The sequence below is a fragment of the Antedon mediterranea genome, chromosome 8 (assembly GCF_964355755.1).
Source record: "Antedon mediterranea chromosome 8, ecAntMedi1.1, whole genome shotgun sequence".
In the NCBI taxonomy this organism is placed as follows: domain Eukaryota; kingdom Metazoa; phylum Echinodermata; class Crinoidea; order Comatulida; family Antedonidae; genus Antedon; species Antedon mediterranea.
Window position 1 is genome coordinate 2,274,022 of NC_092677.1, and position 20,604 is coordinate 2,294,625.

At 34.4% G+C, this 20,604-nt stretch overlaps 1 protein-coding gene across 2 annotated transcripts in view; it reads right to left on the reverse strand.

The window, feature by feature from the left end:
* Positions 1-3,087: 3,087 nt before the first annotated feature.
* The window catches only part of LOC140057815 (potassium voltage-gated channel unc-103-like), a 57,224-nt gene continuing 39,707 nt past the window's right edge, over positions 3,088-20,604 (reverse strand). For both annotated transcript variants that reach the window (XM_072103561.1, XM_072103562.1), the window contains 9 exons: positions 19,751-19,811; positions 18,611-19,078; positions 16,361-16,606; positions 14,774-14,924; positions 11,599-11,807; positions 10,746-10,998; positions 9,165-9,358; positions 8,547-8,766; positions 3,088-8,223 (listed from right to left, as the gene is read on the reverse strand). In XM_072103561.1, coding sequence (XP_071959662.1) covers positions 7,220-8,223; positions 8,547-8,766; positions 9,165-9,358; positions 10,746-10,998; positions 11,599-11,807; positions 14,774-14,924; positions 16,361-16,606; positions 18,611-19,078; positions 19,751-19,811 — 2,806 coding nt within the window. In that variant the 3' untranslated portion in view covers positions 3,088-7,219. The remainder of the gene's footprint in view (positions 8,224-8,546; positions 8,767-9,164; positions 9,359-10,745; positions 10,999-11,598; positions 11,808-14,773; positions 14,925-16,360; positions 16,607-18,610; positions 19,079-19,750; positions 19,812-20,604) is intronic.

Here is a 20,604-nt window from a genome sequence, read left to right on the forward strand (position 1 = left end):
ATAGTAACCATTTATGTCAAAAGTGGTTACTATAGCACAATTGACATGCGCAGAACGCATTATTTGACTCTGCGCATGTTTATTATGCTATAGTAACCATTTATGCCAAAAATTAAAAAGGTCGAAAATTGGTCATTTTTCGAAAATTTCTCTGTACTATATATAGTACAGGGATTTTCACAAAAAATGACCAATTTTCGATATTTTTATTTTTCGATAAAACTGGTTACTATAGCACAATTGGCGTGCGCAGAACCCATTTTTTGACTCTGCGCATGTTAATTATGCTATAGTAACCATTTATGTCAAAAGTGGTTACTATAGCACAATTGGCATGCGCAGAACGCATTATTCGACTCTGCGCATGTTAATTATGCTATAGTAACCATTTATGTCAAAAGTGGTTACTATAGCACAATTGGCATGCGCAGAACGCATTATTCGACTCTGCGCATGTTAATTATGCTATAGTAACCATTTATGTCAAAAAATAAAAAGGTCGAAAATTGGTCATTTTTCGGAAATTTTCCTGTACTATAGTACAGGGATTTTCACAAAAAATGACAAATTTTCGATCTTTTTATTTTTCGATAAAACTGGTTACTATAGCACAATTGGCATGCGCAGAACCCATTTTTCGACTCTGCGCATGTTAATAATGCTATGATAACCATTTATGTCAAAAGTGGTTACTATATCACAATTGACATGCGCAGAACGCATTATTTGACTCTGCGCATGTTTATTATACTATAGTAACCATTTATGTCAAAGGTGGTTACTATAGCACAATTGTCATGCGCAGAACCCGTTTTTCGACACTGCGCATGTTTATTATGCTATAGTAACCATTTATGTCAAAAGTGGTTACTATAGCACAATTGACATGCGCAGAACGCATTATTTGACTCTGCGCATGTTTATTATGCTATAGTAACCATTTATGTCAAAAAATAAAAAGGTCGAAAATTGGTCATTTTTCTGAAATTTTCCTGTACTATAGTACAGGGATTTTCACAAAAAATGACAAATTTTCGATATTTTTATTTTTCGATAAAACTGGTTACTATAGCACAATTGGCGTGCGCAGAACCCATTTTTTGACTCTGCGCATGTTGATTATGCTATAGTAACCATTTATGTCAAAAGTGGTTACTATAGCACAATTGGCATGCGCAGAACGCATTATTCGACTCTGCGCATGTTAATTATGCTATAGTAACCATTTATGTCAAAAAATAAAAAGGTCGAAAATTGGTCATTTTTCGGAAATTTTCCTGTACTATATAGTACAGGGATTTTCACAAAAAAATGACCAATTTTCGATCTTTTTATTTTTCGATAAAACTGGTTACTATAGCACAATTGGCATGCGCAGAACCCATTTTTCGACTCTGCGCATGTTGATAATGCTATGATAACCATTTATGTCAAAAGTGGTTACTATAGCACAATTGACATGCGCAGAACGCATTATTTGACTCTGCGCATGTTTATTATACTATAGTAACCATTTATGTCAAAGGTGGTTACTATAGCACAATTGTCATGCGCAGAACCCGTTTTTCGACACTGCGCAGGTTTATTATGATATAGTAACCATTTATGTCAAAAGTGGTTACTATAGCACAATTGACATGCGCAGAACGCATTATTTGACTCTGCGCATGTTTATTATGCTATAGTAACCATTTATGTCAAAAAATAAAAAGGTCGAAAATTGGTCATTTTTCTGAAATTTCCTTGTACTATAGTACAGGGATTTTCACAAAAAATGACAAATTTTCGATATTTTTATTTTTCGATAAAACTGGTTACTATAGCACAATTGGCGTGCGCAGAACCCATTTTTTGACTCTGCGCATGTTAATTATGCTATAGTAACCATTTATGTCAAAAGTGGTTACTATAGCACAATTGGCATGCGCAGAACGCATTATTCGACTCTGCGCATGTTAATTATGCTATAGTAACCATTTATGTCAAAAAATAAAAAGGTCGAAAATTGGTCATTTTTCGGAAATCTTCCTGTACTATATAGTACAGGGATTTTCACAAAAAATGACCAATTTTCGATCTTTTTATTTTTCGATAAAACTGGTTACTATAGCACAATTGGCATGCGCAGAACCCATTTTTCGAATCTGCGCATGTTAATAATGCTATAGTAACCATTTATGTCAAAAGTGGTTACTATAGCACAATTGACATGCGCAGAACGCATTATTTGACTCTGCGCATGTTTATTATACTATAGTAACCATTTATGTCTAAATTGGTTACTATAGCACAATTGACATGCGCAGAACGCATTATTTGACTCTGCGCATGTTTATTATGCTATAGTAACCATTTATGTCAAAAAATAAAAAGGTAGAAAATTGGTCATTTTTCGGAAATAAAGTACAGGGATTTTCACAAAAAATGAGCAATTTTCGATCTTTTTATTTTTCGATAAAACTGGTTACTGTAGCACAATTGGCATGCGCAGAACGCATTATTTGACTCTGCGCATCTTTATTATGCTATAATAACCATTTATGTCAAAAGTGGTTACTATAGCACAATTGACATGCGCAGAATGCATTATTCGACTCTGTGCATGTTTATTATGCTATAGTAACCATTTATGTCAAAAAAATAAAAAGGTCGAAAATTCCTGTGGGATTTATACGAATGCGTAACGCTACAAACGTCTAATATTCTATCAATTCAATCACCCGGGTTCAACGGCTCAACGATTAAAACGTCACCCTGCAGCAGACAAAGACTCAACAACAAAGGTATGTGGTTCAAGTCTCTCACTAATCATGTAATTAAGTTCTTCTTTCAGCAAAAACAAAACGCAAAACTCCGAGTCGAAAATAAACGCGAAAAAATACAACGCGAAAAAAAAACTACATAAAACTAAAACCCCCAAAAAACAAAAAAAAATTAAATTAAAGCAAAAAAAAAAATTGTTTTTTGGGTCATTATAGTAACCAGTATAATTATTTGGATTTGAGATGTATAATATTTTAAAAGTACAGCAAAGTTCTTCTTTCAGCAAAAACAAAACTCCGAGTCGAAAATAAGCAACAACAAAAATCTACGCGAAAATAGTATTAATACCACGCGAAAAATCAAGAAGCACATATACATTTTTTATACATCGATCGATTGCTTAAAAAAATACCCTAGGGTTGCTCGCTGATAATTGATTAATTTGAACAACACTACAAAAACTCGCAAAATGATAGTTTATGGTTTAATGTATTACCACATACAAATACATTAAAAATGATCACGTGACATTCATCATTGCAATAAGAAGGAAGACTATATACATGCTCATTAGATGATGACGTCATTGCATAGAGGTACAAAATGCTTAAAGAATGAACAATGAAATAATATCATGTGTGTTGTTAGGGATGCAATGAGCGTTTACAACGATGTAAAAACCTTAAAATAGGCCCATGGGCTTGTTTGACACCATATATGTTGTGAGTAATCCCCACTTACTAACTACTACTACTTTGAAAGGTTCATGTACTAACAATCGAAAGGAGAGAGAGGGGGGGGGGAAGGTTATGGGGGGCTATGGGGGGTTATGGGGGACATTTTCTCGTGAAACCAACGAGGGCTGTGGCGGCAATATAGTATTTGAAAACACTAAGGCTAACCCATATTTAAGGGAAACTTTCCCTGTAATGTGGCTTTTACCATAGAGGTTCTACCGTAGCTTACAATATGCCAAATATCTTCAAATTTTGCGCCGGATCTAGTGAACAATTCAACATTTTTTTTAAATAAAAATAACAGAGTATAGGCCTAAGTGTTATGTACATTCTTTGTGGAATTTTAAACATAATATTTCATTAGGCTATCGTTTAACGACGATGTGTTTGAAGATGGTGATACGTTGTGTAAAATGGTGTGTATAATATATGTATTACAGTACATTGTAATATTAGTCAACGGTATGGATATGACCGCTTTCAGAAAAAGGCTAAAATTAATTTAAAAGTAAACGGATACGTTGTTAGTTGTATATAAGTATTATGTATAGTAGTATTATGTATTCAATTACGTTCTACCAAGTTCACTAAAATCACACACATTCAAGAGAAAAGAACCAATATTTACAATCGATCACCTCCACGCATGCGCTGTATGCAGCATGTACTGCAATAAAGCAATTTACGATACATAGTTATATAAATCCAAATTGACCTCAAGTAGTGACATCATGACACGAAGAAATACACAAAAGCGCCCGTACATAAAAGCATAACTTTTTCTACGCGCGCATTTGTTTTGGGTTTTTTCACGTCAATTGTTTCACTTGGCGACATGTAAGTCAACCAAAGGTTCGTCCACATGAGAGATTTACGCAAAGTTACACTACAAACAATAGTAACTGTTGCAACATACTGGTACCAAGAGTACGAATAAAATATTGGTATGTGTACGATCTCCCATGTGTGCGAAAGATATGTGCATGACCACCTTGTATTACAAAAAGCTATTATATATAATTATAATACTTTATTATTATTTGCAATAGGTTTACTTAAAACATCGGCCCGCCGTGTGTACTCACTAAATGAAAATTGGTATTATATGTTGGAAGATTATACAAAATATTAAGTTTATTAAAACATACCTTCTCAAAATATATTATCATAATTAGTGTTAAATGGTTCGATGAACTAGGTGCTACTTTGTCTTTGCAAACCAAGTTTTAAAAATCATCTTTATTTTATGAAATGATATTGTTTGAAGCAAACACAAATTAAATTACACTAAATAGTAAATACAATATACCAAAAGTACGAAAGCCTAATCTTGCCACAGGAGTATACATTATTGACTTGCTTTGTAATCTTTACTCCATCAGTGGAAGGAAGGAAGAGGCTTTCGTATAAAACACATCTAAGTAATATGCAAACCAAAATGTTGAAAAGACAATCTATAATCACACGTACGTACGTCTGTATAATGCCAATGTGCTCTCACCATGGACGAAATTCGTTATTAGAATGAATTAGGTAAGATAATCAACGATACATTTAATTCATTTCTTTTAGCATGTACTCAATGCCACTCATTGGTAACACTTCATTTAGGCGTGTTTCTAACTTGGCGCGCCGGATCAACGCAACAACGCAGGCGCGACGCAAATGAGTTGACCAATTACACGCGACAATTCAAATTATCCATCGTGTCGTGATTGGTCAACTTTACAAGTGGGAACCAATCTTTATAATAGAAACAAAGTAAGGAAACACCACACAGCCTCAGCAGTCAAAACAAACTATATCAAAGCCAAATTATATAACACTAAAATTCTAGCCGTTTAATTAATTCAGTTAAAGCGAAGTATTATTAATATAATTAAAAATGTTCATCATTATATCAACATATTCCATATACATTATTACAAGAATTAATCCTTTGTGTTTATACTTTTATACATTCATTATTTACAGAAAATGTTGAGGAACTTCGGCAGCATTAGTACATTAGAGGCAATATTGCTAGTTCAAAATACTAATAAAACAGACTTAAGCTAACATAAGAGTTGTTGTATAAAATACCCTGTAACGAAGCATACACAATACACACCATTCAATGTATAATAAAAAATTATCAAGAAAATAGGAAATAGTGTTGGTGATATTACGAACAAAGGCAAAGTAAACGATGCGCGTACAGAAGCCGTACTATTTGCATCAGCGTTTGAACACGCGCGTACAGAAGCCGTACTATTTGCATAAGCGTTTGAACACGCGCGTACAAAAGCCGTAGTATTTGCATCAGCGTTTGAACACGTGCGTACAAGAGCCGTACTATTTTCATCAGTGTTTGAACACACGCGTACAGAAGCCGTACTATTTGCATCAATGTTTGAACACGCGCGTACAGAAGCCGTACTATTTGTATCAGTGTTTTTTAACACGCGCGTACAAAAGCCGTAGTATTTGCATAAGCGTTTGAACACGCGCGTACAAAAGCCGTAGTATTTGCATCAGCGTTTGAACAAGCGCGTACAGAAGACGTACTATTTTCATCAGAAAACAAAAACCAGTAATTAACTAAAATAAAAAGATAACCAAATGAACTAATATTAAAAATATATAGGATAGGATTAATAATACATAAAATAATCAAATTCAAATCGAGTTAACTTGAGCCGGTTTTACTGAAGCGGACTTGGCCGACTTTCTTATAGTAGAATTTTAAAAGGGCAATATGAGAAATAGAATAACATATATAAAAATAGGTTCCATTTATAATTATTCTATGCACTTTCACAAAAATCCATACAATAACAATAACCGTGTGTAACTAAAACAAGATATAGGCCTATTTACATTATTGCTGCAACCAGAGGTAATATACGACTCTGAAATAACGTAAGGAATTTTATCAATCAGAAGCGAGTGTTCAAACTATCCGCCGGCTGTGATTGTGTGCCTCCAAGCTTTAATATACCAAAAACATGGACAGATCAAATTGTAATACCGATAAACGTACATTCTGAATGTTGTTCTGAGAGAGACGATATTCCTAAATGTCATCAATGATCATTATTTTGGCCTCTACAAGCTTCTAAAATCACGATCAAATAAGTCAGTAGTGAATGATCTTTAATATACGCATGCGCAACAATTCCGTGTTTTATGAACATTTGTACGCTATCGCAACTGGATAAAGCGAAAACAAAGTAAAATAAATAGTGTTATCATAGGGGAGGAGTGGTAGAAACATATAATTTATGAAAATATAAAAATGATATCAAAATGTGTAGGTAGTAGAAAACACAGTTTGGATTTATTGCACTTTTCCATTTACCTCGGTCTCTTTACCTCGTGATTCACTTGTTATCTGAGATATCACATCACTAAATGTATTGTTTTGTTAATTCAATAACAATGTAATATTTATTATGTTGGTTTACATCAAATTATGTCAAGCCAATTCCACACAAAGTCATACAATCTTGGTTCACAACCACTTTAAAGCAAATTACATAGATTCGCACAACAGTAATCCAGAGCTTTCGTTTTTACAACGTGCTACGCGTGATTCGACTACGCAGATATACATAGAATCATATGGGCATGCGCAGACTGAATGTTAGACCTCATAACTGCGTAGTCTATTGGCACGTCGATGATATGCCTACGTACAAATAATCAGCAAGTAGTTTACTCTTTGAAGCAAATAAGACTCAGCAGGACGTACTAGAAGAAAAACTTTCACCCTGTGTCGTCTGACCAATCAGATAGCGTGTTGCTTCATTCGATGTCGATGATTGGTCAGGAATAAATGTGTGCAATTGATTGCTGAGGTCAGATCCTTGCGTTTGAACAGTATTTGTTGGAAGTTGGGCGAGATTAAAGTCTAAGTTCTGCATTTCTATAAGGTTACTATCCAAGGAATCTAATGATATAGTCTCTTTGGTTTCCATTGGATCAAAATGCTGCAACCACAAATTGTGTCTCCCTTGGTCGGTTGCAAATTCTGGTGTTGATAATGATTTGGCTAGTATCTCGGCTGTCCTGCTTGACTGCGCGGTAACGTTGCATGTACTTGCTGTAAATGTCTCATGAGGTCTATATCCGGATGATGATTTCCTTTCGATATTTGGATACGAAGACCCGACTGTCGGCCTATTCAAACTGCCAGATTCCGCTCCCTGATTCTCTGCTGTCGAGTTTCTGAGAATATAAGCTTTTTGACGAGAAGGATTTGCAAAGTGACAATAAATGTTAGAATCACTATTGTCATCATCAAAAGACGACCATATACTATGCCCTGAGACGGCGCCATTTTGTTTTGCATACGTCTTGTTCCCAACATACGCTTGCTTAATATGTTGCGGATAGCCTCTCGTTAAAATTTCAAAGATGGCGTCGCGTTTTTCTTCGAATTTGTGCTCTAATTCTTCTAGTTTTGATGAGACGTTGTCTATTCTATTATTAAGATCACTTGTTGCTACTATTGGACTGACATCTTCTACAACTATGTGTGGCATTGACGTTGTTCCCTGATCAATATCCAACAAGTCTTTGGTAGTTTCTCCACGATGATGGAACGGAATTTCCAACTCATCGTCCTCATCATCCTCGTCATCTTCATCATCGTCTTGCTTGACTCGTCTGCGTTGCTTTGATTGAGTTACCTTTCTTTCTTTTCCACCCAACTCCATAGTGATAAGAGGGTCAAGCTCTTCTGCAAAATAAGAGTTTTTTACTTAATGACATCTAGACAGATCATGTATATTATTATATTATTAATATCAGTAAATGTTGACATTATGACGAATACATATATATATGTCTCAGTTTTGGTACGTCTTGATACACAACCGAATTCAGAAGACACACATGGAGGAGAGTTGTTTAATCATCTACGGTGCCCCAACAGCAGCTACTAAAGGGCAAAGTAAAGTAGGCCTAAGTTTCCATAACTGTGGATTTCAACCACTTCAACAAAACTTTCCACCAAGTTTGGCACTTTCTCATTGCTTTCATGCAATAATATTTATTCAATACCTTCTTTACATTCTTTGGTGACATCTTCGTCAGAAGAGAAGCCAGGAGTAATGTCACGTCCAGCCCACTCTGGTGAAAACTCTAGTAGTCCACTTCCGGATCTGATCATTTCAGAACTGCCTCCAAATCGTCGAGGAGGACACGGAGTGGTTGGAATGCTGGTTCTCCTCGATTTCTTGACTGGTGTTATTGGTTGACCCGCAACTGGAGGAAGATTTTTCTGCAATTTCCAAATTTAAAACCATAAATTCAAATAACCTCCTAAAAACCTAGATTTCTGACAACATTGATAATTCTGTAGTTATTATTACTATTATTAGTAACTAAGATTATTTATAATTGGTTCTAAAGGCCTGACAAAAATATCCTTTAGTCGTACCAAGACAATCTAACAACAGGACACTCGCCTTGCCAAGATAAGAACTCGCAACAGTCCTTTGATCTTATGTCTGGTTGCGACAAATACCAACAGTACTGTACTATGTTTATTCTCTGTTTCTGTTAACAGATCGTGTCGCAGCCACAGATAAACCATTTCAGAATCCTGTTGTTAGATTGCCTTGGTCGTACAAAAGTGGCAATAAACGTTTTTCTAATCGAGTTGTTGTGAGTACTTACGTCACGAAGTTCAAATGTTATGTTAACTTTATCCCTCCAATGTTGTTGAAATTCCGGATACGAATCTATGACTTCATAGAGATCACCTCGTGTTAATGACAATAGGTCACAGTAGGTCAATGCTCGAACTGTACCCTTTGACCTTCCCACTGTACTATATTGACAAAAGTTTTCGCCAAGAATGTCTCCTTTACCTAAACGTAAAAAAGTATAATGGAAAAAGCATGTTGGTGGTTTTTTTTCCAAACATGGAGGTAGGGGGAGGTATGATTGTCGTATGTTTCACATGCCATTCTATCAATTTAATGCACGCCTCTATCATTGCATCAGTGTACAGTATAAGAATATAAGTTTCGTTGACAGTTAGGCTTATAAGTGTTTTGCATTGGAGAATGGATTATTATTTTTTTTTTTTTTTTTTTTTTTATCTTATGTGGGTTCATCCCACTTTTATTTCCATACCACTGTTCTCTTTACATATATTTTTCACTATACACTATACATATCATTATATTTACAATGTTTGTTTAATCATCTGTATACATATACTTATTTAAAGAGTTTTATTCATTTGTTTACATATTATCACATTGATTACATAGCTTCCTCTTTTTAAACATATTATCTGTAACACATTTTCATTAACAAGCTTATTTTTTTTCTTACATAGTTGTTTTTGATTTTTTCATCTACCACATTTTCATTTAACAATGCATATTCTCTGTTATACTCATGGATTATTATTATTAATCGTTCACAGCTTGTGGAAATGTTTATCGGATTTAAATAAAACATGTTGTTAAAGATATTGTTTTCTCATACGCTCTGCATTTTGCGGTCAAACAGACAGACAGGCCCATAGGTTGATTTAATGACCGAAAAAAAAATGTAAAGTGCGACGACTTGAGTGTCTATTTACAATTCGATTTCTACGTTGGACGAATGAATGTTGTGAATGAATGTTGTGTTAACAATGCAAATTGTAATGTACCCGTATGTAGGCCTACTTTCGTGTAACATTGTGTAAATCATTAGAAATCAATACAGCCGCATTATGGAGAAATAACATGACTAATGTTTCTTGAATATTTAGAAATCATTGAAATAATGTGAATTGAATTTGTTCCGACAAGGACTTTAATCCGATACATTATGTGTGTACATTATTCAAGAATGTGATTATAATCGCAGTGTGTAGGTGGCGTTATCATTAGCTTTAGAGCTACCGGTAATAATTAAATTTATTCTGTTATAGTCTGACAGCTTCAGTTTATTTTAAAGGTAAAATAGAAAATATTAACAATAATCACACAAATTAAACTGGGCATGCGTAGTGTCAAGCGTAATAGAAATAATACATTCGCATTTTAAAAAGATTGTTTATCTTTTACTAAAATTAAAATGACGATTTTGTTTTAATATCATTATATAAAATGGGGATAAAACTGGCAACAAGGCTCATCGATTAAAAAACAAATTTCTTTCGATAAATGGTAATTTATATTTTTCTTTAAAAATAAAAACTGAACATTTACGTCAGTGAATTGCGTGTTGCGTCACGTGACAATAAGAACAACTAACCTAGAATTGCAACAACTGCATCCTCATCCAAAATTTCCAACGATCCTCTTGATATAAAATAAAGCGTTGCTAGGTTATCACCGATGTGAACTAGAATGTCTCCTGGGGCTAAATGAGTGGCTTGAAATTTCATAGATAGCGCTCTCAAACAGCCGACGTTCACACCTTTAAAAGCTGCAGTATTTTTCAATAGATTCCGATTTAGATGGAGGGAGATGTCAGCCTGAAGAAAATCTGGAAAAGTTTTCATTACCTAAGAAAAATAAATGATATCAAATAATATAATAATTAACACCTTCCATATAAATTTAAATATGATGGTCTACCGCCACCTACCGACACAATAAAGAGTCTACAGTAGTAATTCCAGTTAGGCTAGCTGAAAACACGATAAAATATGTATTATACTTCTTCTAGTATTAACTGCATCAAAATAATTACTTTTAGTTTCATGAGTCATCGATAGCTTGAATTAATAACGACAATGCTCAATATCTGAGATAAAGTGTAGCTCTACTTAAACGTAATTGAAATCTCACAGCTTCTGATATGATAATCTAACAATCTCAGCAATGATAGTGTATCTTTGATCTCAGTCAAACCCGTAGCCAAACCAATCAAAAGTGTCGATTCATCTTATTCGTTTTGTTTTTTGGTCAAACTTAACTACGCGCGTGGCACGTCAGTCATTTGCATTTCGTCCTAGTCGAAATAATGCATTTATTATTATATTATTATAAATATTATTGTCTTTTCTGTGTTATTAACCTTTAACTAATTTTGAGCAATTGTATGTCAACATGAATTTCCTTTTGGACAAAAAAATGAACTATGAACTATGACGTGTACATACTTCATCGATTTCTTGTACGTCACTTTGTTTTGCAGACGTCCACACATGTTTAAAGTACTCCCTCAATCTTTGATTCAGTGGGCTCGGCACATTGTGAAATTTGATAAATTCTTTGACGAGCGCCATCTGTTGATGATACCTTGCCATTCCTTCATACAGTCGCTCAATGATGGCGGTCATGTTTCCGAAGACGCAGGCAAACATAAGAGCTGAAAAAGAAACATTTATCTTATTATTAATTATATGTAAAGCTCTGTCTACACTATCAAACTAGTTTGAAAAAAAGTGTGATGTGGTCAAATATGGTAGTGATATGCCCAAACATAGTAGTGATACGCCTAAATATGGTAGTGATATGACATCATCATGTCCATATATGGCCACATCACATTTTGTTGTCACAAAAAGTTTGATAGTGAAGACAAGTTGGTCCATAGTTCAATTCATTATTATTTTGGGATTTGATTTGGGAGGGTAGGTAGGTTCATGTCAGAAAAAACGAATTGAATAATTTCCAACATTCAGAAATATTGTTAGTTAAAAAAACGTGTGTGGCAGTTTCAATCTTTTATCAATACAGACAACTTCTCTTACAATAAAATATCTAACCATCAAAACGTTATCTTATTGTAAATAATCATGTAAAAATGTATAAAAACATGATCACTTATTACAATAATTGAACGCATTTGAAGCAAAGTTGTTTAAATTTGAATAAACATTTGAGTATTATTCTATGATATTGTTCTTATTGTATACACAAGAATTTTTGAAAAGAAATGTTATCATAATATTACCAGTATTTGATTGACAGAATTTTATTTCCTATAGTCTTCAATAACACCACAAAAGAGACGCAGTAAGTTGACGCGCGCGTACAAAAATAAAATAAGATTATCAACGTCTGTACGCACGCGTAAAGATTTGTCTGAGTGTGGTTTCATTGACGATGGGAATTTTTTACATTTTTTTACAATATTTAATAGTACACATAATGTTAAAGATGTGTTGTCAAATTCCAAAAAATAAAAAGATTTCGAAAAAAAGTGGGTCATTTTGAAGTATCATAATAGTTATTAACTTTCACCAAAAAATAATCGGAAAAAAAAATCATTTAACTGAAATACGGACGTTTTTTGGTTCAAAAAATAACTTTGACTTCCAGTCAAAGTTTTCGATCAAAACATATCTCATAATGCAATGCGCACATTTGGCTGCTCTGTATGTATAATCATAAACTTCCTCGCGATCTGTGTGAAAACACCTTCTCAACCGTGACGAGTTGTAAACAATCCTAATTAGCATCATGGTTTAAAATCTTTGTTTACTTTGTTTTTCAGACGAAATGTAATCAAATTAATTTAGCTATTAATTACGTAAAATTGTTGTTTTTGTCTTGAATTTTCGACATAAAGTGAATAACTTTAATATTACTTTGATATGGCCAATTAAAATTTAGTATATTTTGACCTTCATTTTTTTGTATTTCAAGGGACAATACATCTTTAAGTAAAGAGTAACGTTTATGACCTAATGACAACTATTATTAATTAATGGCATTCCTCTGACTTGGTTTATGTTCTATTGGACATAGTATCTAGTTTTACCTATCATGAAACACGTGCTTCTTCTTTTACCTATCATGAAACACGTGCTTCTTCTTTTACCTATCATGAAACACGTGCTTCTTCTTTTACCTATCATGAAACACGTGCTTCTTCTTTTACCTATCATGAAACACGTGCTTCTTCTTTTACCTATCATGAAACACGTGCTTCTTCTTTTACCTATCATGAAACACGTGCTTCTTCTTTTACCTATCATGGAACACGTGCTTCATCGTTTATCAAGACATGGGAGAAGATAAAGGTCTCTATTGTGATCAGGTATAGCACGCATCTGTAGTATTATCTTGGATGCGCAACATTCGCACCTTTAATCACCATTCCGCGCGCGCAGTTGTTAACACGTGACGAATAAAAAGTAATTATGCACAACCTATATTACTCCCGAGGTTGTCCTTCTAAAAGTTTCTTTCTTACTCTTTAAAAAAAATTATTATTCACCAAGACTGCTCTTGGGTAATTTTACTTAGAAATTCTCAAAGATTAGGGACTATACCGATACATAACATACCGTTTGTTGCTATATTCATTACTCTAGATAATAATACCGCTACAGGCTATGTTAATATGAACATAAATTTAACGAATGCTTTTCCAAAGGTTATTTTTTTCAATTTATCTATTTCTCTCTGATCGAAGACCATAAATCAAGTTATAAAAAATCAGAAAGTAGTGAGTTGTGTTATTCCTAAGACATTTGCTAAGATGTTTGCTAGTAACGTAATTACACTGCGAGGAGCTGTACCCTTTTTCACTGACAACCATGTTGTCATCGTAATCACTAAAATGTAAAATGTTAAAGTGCAAAGTAGTTTGAAAGAAGGTGAATTAGACATTTGAATACTTCCGACGACGACGACAGATGATATATTATTTTACAGTCCGATTGTTTTGATGCCATTTTTATTCAAAACACTATAGGCTAAGAATAATGATGAGTTAGCTGTATTAAATCTAAAGTACGCGCCCCGGATCGGTTGCCACGCAACGCAATAACGCGCAGGCAACGCAGGTAATTTGAGCAATCACAATTCATATCATCTGTCATCTATGATTGGTCAAATTACGTGCGCTGTGCGTTGACCTAGCGTTTCGTGCATATCGTAGCAACCTGTTATGCTATAGCAGGAATAGGAAAACATAAATCTATCACTATCTGTAATTAGCTGCTACTGTACTATCCATTCAAAAGCAAAATCAAATTACAATTTCTATTTTATAATAAGATTCAGAAAGTTTACGAGATATATTTCTCACCAATTCAGAGATATTAAATTGACGCTCGGTAATTGACTTGAGCTGAAATTATTCCCAAAACGCGTTCGTAAAAACAAAACCACGTTCGTGGTAACGCGTTCGAACGTGTTTATGGGTCGCGTTTCGAACGTGTTTACGGGTTGCGTTTCGAACGAGTTTATGAGTTGCGTTCGAACGAGTTTATGAGTTGCGTTCGAACGTGTTAGTGGGTCGCGTTGTGATACTTAATTTTGCGCAATGCAACAGATGACGTCAGCCTAATATTACGTAATCAATTAATTGCGTGTACTTACATCCAAGAAGCATAATGCAGATGGAGAAGAGCTTCTCGGCTTCGGTGTTAGCAGATACATTACCAAACCCTACAGTAGTCAAAGTGGTTAGTGTGAAGTAGAGCGCAGTCAGGTATTGCGCTTCTGTTGACGGTCCACTATCCGTTTCGTTCTAGAAATGAGAACGCCAGATAATTAGCTTAATTATTATGTACAATTTAGTTAAAAGCCAAATTTCATACTAATGATTGGTTCCCATTAAAGACGTAACACAAGGACGTAGCGCAACGTAATTGATTTGATCAATCACAAGCGATGGATTATTCAAACTGTCGCCCGTCATTGGTCAACACGCTTACGTTGCCTTTACGTCCTTGCGTTACGTCCTAGTGGGAACCACGCTTTAAAGACAAATTTACGTTCGAGCGGTACCGGCGGTAAGCAGAAAACCGCATAGCTTGTCCCGCGTTTAAGTATTATCTGTATCTCCGCGTTTTGTGTAAATGGTCATAAGAAAAACATAGATTCAATATTTTTTTCCGCTTTCTATTAATTACCGCTTTCCGTTACCGCTCGTCTGTGTAAATCGGTCTTAAATCGTCCCATTTATTTGTCAACTATGTAAGTAATTGAATGTTTACTACAGTATTACTGTTTAGTAGTTCCTGTAGTAGTAATTCATTTAGTGTGATACTATTGTGATATTCAGTAAATACATTGTGTGTTCGAATCTTTCCATTTTCGGCAGTGTCATACATTGTTTTTCCAAATAATATTTTTTTCGGTAGTATGTCATTTCGTTGTTTGATTTAATTATGCAAATAGAAATATGAAACAACCGCATGACGCATGACGAGAGCGGCATGTGCCACGACCACCTGTGCATTTGAAGAGCGATCTTGAGAGGACAGATTAACATTAATGTCATTTATTTTATTCATTAATTTGACCACTGGTTGTTAGCGAAGGCAGGTGATGACGCCCCGGATGACGCTAAGTGCATCACAGCCTGTTTCATGATTGAACTGTGAAAAGAGTGGAAAGGATCACGACGACAAAGAAAACAATGTCAATCAGGCAGTGAGGAGGCGCGCGCGTTCAAATGCAAATGAGTGGAAAGGGTCACGAGGACAAAGAAAACAATGTTAATCAGGCAGTGAAGAGGCGCGCGCGCGTTCAAATGCAGTCAAGCGTACCCTACAAAAGATATACGGGTGTACAACCATCACTTAGCTTCGTCTAATGCAAACCACCATTATTCTCAAACCCAAATAATTATGTGTAACCAATTATAATTTTTGATTTGATTGTGCAAGTGTTTCGTTCCGGATATTAGGGGACAATACATATTTAATGAAACCGAACTTGGACGCGGGTAGCACAAATGAGTTGACCAATCCCAAGCGACTTTTGCATGATCCATTGTGTCGTGATAGGTCAAAATTACTTGCGGTGCGCCTACGTCCTAGTGACAACAACACTTTTAATCTGAAGTATACAACATGGTTTCTGTGCTCTACTGGAAATGTTTTTGGATGGCCGGCTTTTTTAGATAGGAGATGAGTTTTTGGAAATAATCGAGGGGTTTTTTTTGGAAATAATACTTACTGTAAAGGGTTCTTGTATGTCTTTTGCTAACTTTGCTATCCAACCCGAGTAGTTCTGTTTGCTACGTTCTGCGTCACCTATCGCGTACCAGATACAAGCCATCCAATGGGCGACCAGTGCAAAGGTCAACATGAGGAGGCAGACAACAGCTGGACCATACTGAGAATATCTGTCCAGCTTTCGCGCCACTCTAAGTAACCTGAGCAACCTTGCAGTTTTCAACAATCCCATGGTTGTTGTGGTTTTCTATAAAAAGAAGCAAAAGATGATAAATACAGAAGTACGCTACAACCGAGTTGGGTATAAAATCATAATATACCGTTGGGGGCGCTAATCCCCCTATGTTTATACATACTAGTGTTTCTCAATCTTCATGTTGTAAATCTAATAATGCCTTGCGGATTTATAATTTCAAACTATAATTTTGTGACGTCATCATGGTTAACTATTTCCATCACATGGTTCACCATTTCCATCTATAATAACTATTTAGAAAGGTACAAAGGACTGACGCAAAGCAGCCCACGCATAGGCCTACATAGTTCAAGTACGCGTAAACTAGTACACTAGTTTTCTATTTGCTATAGCAATCTAAACTTGTTTTGTACCGAGCAAAGCACGCATAATTTAATAATTATTTATATCTAGTTTTCTTCATTGGCAATTTTACCCTTGTGGTTAAATCACTTGCGTTGCGCGTCTTTGAATCGCGCGTCTTTGCATCACGTCCATGATAACCAATCACGTCCTAGTGGGAATTAAGTTTTACCATGCATAACATATAGACCAGTCGTATTTGAGGTATAGGTGTCACTTTTAACATACTCAACTTTACTAATCATTAATTGCAGACTACATATCATTGTGTTTATCTCTTCATTTTCTACATAATGCTGTAAAAAATAGCAGCAGCATAGCTCATTTATGAAGCAATTTGATATAATGTTTTCTACTAATAACGTATTTCTCCTTTTAACCGCCTGCTCTGGATCATATGACTCCATTTACATTGAGCAGAAAATCGGAGCATGACATTATATTTTTTAAACCCATGATTTAAATCCTAGTAAAAGTGTAACGTTTTCAATATTGAAGCTGCCTGCTGATTTACGGAAGGAATTTTGCTGCTTTCTGTTGAAATCGATAATGTCGAGTATGCAAGGGAAAGTAGAATGTAATTAAGTAGATTCGCGAAAAGAATAATGTTAGCAAAATGCAAACAAGTTCTGATATTTTTCTATACTACTATTCATAGAGTACATATTTTACATACATATCAAGATTATTGATACTGACGGTGGTTGAAAATGTATGATTATAGTGACTATGACGATGATGATGACGGTGATGATGATTATGATGAATGATGATAACGACGATGATGATGATGACGGTGATGATGATGATGTAATAATGATGATGATGATGAATGCTAATGATGATGAATGATAATGATGATGATTGATAATGATGATGATGTTGATATTGGTGATGATGATGATGACGGTAATGATGATGATGTGATAACGATGATGAATGATAATGATGATGATGATGTGATAATGATGATGAATGATAATGTTGATGATGATGATGTGATAATGATGATGAATGATAATGGTGATGATGATGTGATAATAATGATGAATGATAATGGTGATGATGATGTGATAATGATGATGAATAATAATGTTGATGATGATGTGATAATGATGATGAATGATAATGGTGATGATGATGTGATAATGATGATGAATGATAATGTTGATGATGATGTGATGATGATGATGAATGATAATTATGATGATGATGTGATGATGATGAATGATAGTGGTGATGATGATAATGTGATAATGATGATGAATTATAATGTTGATGATGATGATGTGATAATGATGATGAATGATAATGGTGATGATGATGTGATAATAATGATGAATGATAATGGTGATGATGATGATGTGGTAATGATGATGAATGATGTGATAATGATGATGATGATGTGAGAATGATGTGATGATGATGTGATAATGATGTGATGAAGATGATGTGATGATGATGATGATGAAGATAATTATAATATTTATGATATTGATGATGACGACGATGATGATAATATGGTAATAATCTTAATTGAGATAGTTGATATATTGATGAGGCTAGAGTTTCAGTGATAAATTAAAACAAGAACCATTACAATGATTATGTTCATATATTTTTGCAATATTGAAAGATAAAATTTGAACTGACCTCATCAACGGAAGCGCCAAAAAGTATAAGATCAAAGGGAATCGCCGCCATGGCGTCAATAAAGAACCATCCTTTTAGATAGTGAGCTGCAATATCATACGGATTTGATATTACTTCGCCTTTATTATCGTCCACGTAAGTGGTTCGAAAGTTTATTAGAATATCGAATATAAACATGACGTCCACAATGAGATCTATAATAATCAATGGGTTGGTATAACTTGAAGACGGTCCTTGGCTATCCCTCGTCTCGGCCTCTTTGTTCAGTCTAGCCCGCTTTGTGTCGTCTTTGAGTAGGAAGGCTACGGAGTATGGTGTTAGGATTGTCGTGTAGAGCACAAGCAGGAGTATGAACCAGTCCCAGACGGCTTTGAACGGAGAATAATGAAGAATTGTGCAGGCGTGAAGTTGACGTTTACGACGCAGATTGTTGTGATTTATCTCGTCTGAAGTCAGATACTTCTTTTGCTGTAAAATGATAATAAAATATATTGATAACGAGTAATAATTATCATCATTATCATCTTGCCATCATTTATGCTATGAAACTGTATTTATAAACGATGAGTAAATAAATGTGAATTGAATAGTGGAATTGATAACGAGTAATAATTATCATCATTATCATCTTCGTCAGTTATCAATTGATAACGAGTAATAAATTATCATCATTATCATCTTCGTCAGTTATCAATTGATAACGAGTAATAAATAATCATCATTATCATCTTCGTCAGTTATCAATTGATAACGAGTAATAAATTATCATCATTATCATCTTCGTCAGTTATCAATTGATAACGAGTAATAAATAATCATCATTATCACCTTCGTCAGTTATCAATTGATACATTTTAGTGATGATGGTTTGACTGTCAATTAAGGCTTGTGTTTATTCAATTAAGGGATGTGCACTGTAACATCAAATATCAATTAAATAAGGTAAAAACAATGTTTATAGATAGGCCTATTACTTTATTCATTGTGACGTCATACGATGGATAATTTTCTTTATAAAAAGTTCATAAAACACTTTTTCTAAAACAGTACAAAATAAATCAGTATTTACGTCTCCAAACATATCATTAGTATTGTTTGTATGACGTCATCATTAGATAACTCATTTCAAAGACCACTTACATGCGAATCTATCGACGTTGCCGTTGACAACCTACTCCTAAACTCCTCCATCTTGACCGTTCTAAAAATAGAAAACAATATTACATTAAAAAGGCCTAATTGTGAGTCATCATAAAGATTGAGAACGCGGCGCAACAAAAGTATTTTGACCAATCACAAGATACAGTTCGAATGATCCGTCGTTTGTGATTCTTCAAATTTATTTATTTATTTAAATGTTTACTTATGTTACGTGTACGTTGATGCGTTGCGAACCAAACATTACTTTGCCATGTCTATATTTATTGACGGTGGAAACATACTTCCCCCTATACTTCCCTCCACTTAACACGTGGAGTAGAAAATTTGAATGTAACAATACCAAAATACACCCTTAGTAAAATGAATTCGTCCTTTAAAGTTGTAGGCGCAAAAATATGGAACAGTTTACCAATTAATATTAAATCGGCACCAACAATTACGACCTTTAAGGCTAGATACAAATCTCATTTCTTTTCATAAACACTGTATTATATTTAATTAAGTTTCTCTTTTGTATATTTTGATTAAGATAGGACCACAATGTAAAACAGATACACTGTTATCTGATTGTTTTATCCTGTAAAAAATATATTATTTATTATTATTATTATTAGTGTTATTATTATTATTATTATTACGATATAGACCTATAGTATTTCCAGCAGAAATACAGTTCTCCAAACTTATTGAGTGTGTATATACACGTTACAGACGCGTCAACTGTGATTGTTTTGCGTCAACAAGTTAAATCTCGATCTCAGCAATCCATCAACGTCAGTTGTTGAATTTAATTTAATGATTGAAACACAATTAATGAGTTAATTTTGAATAGT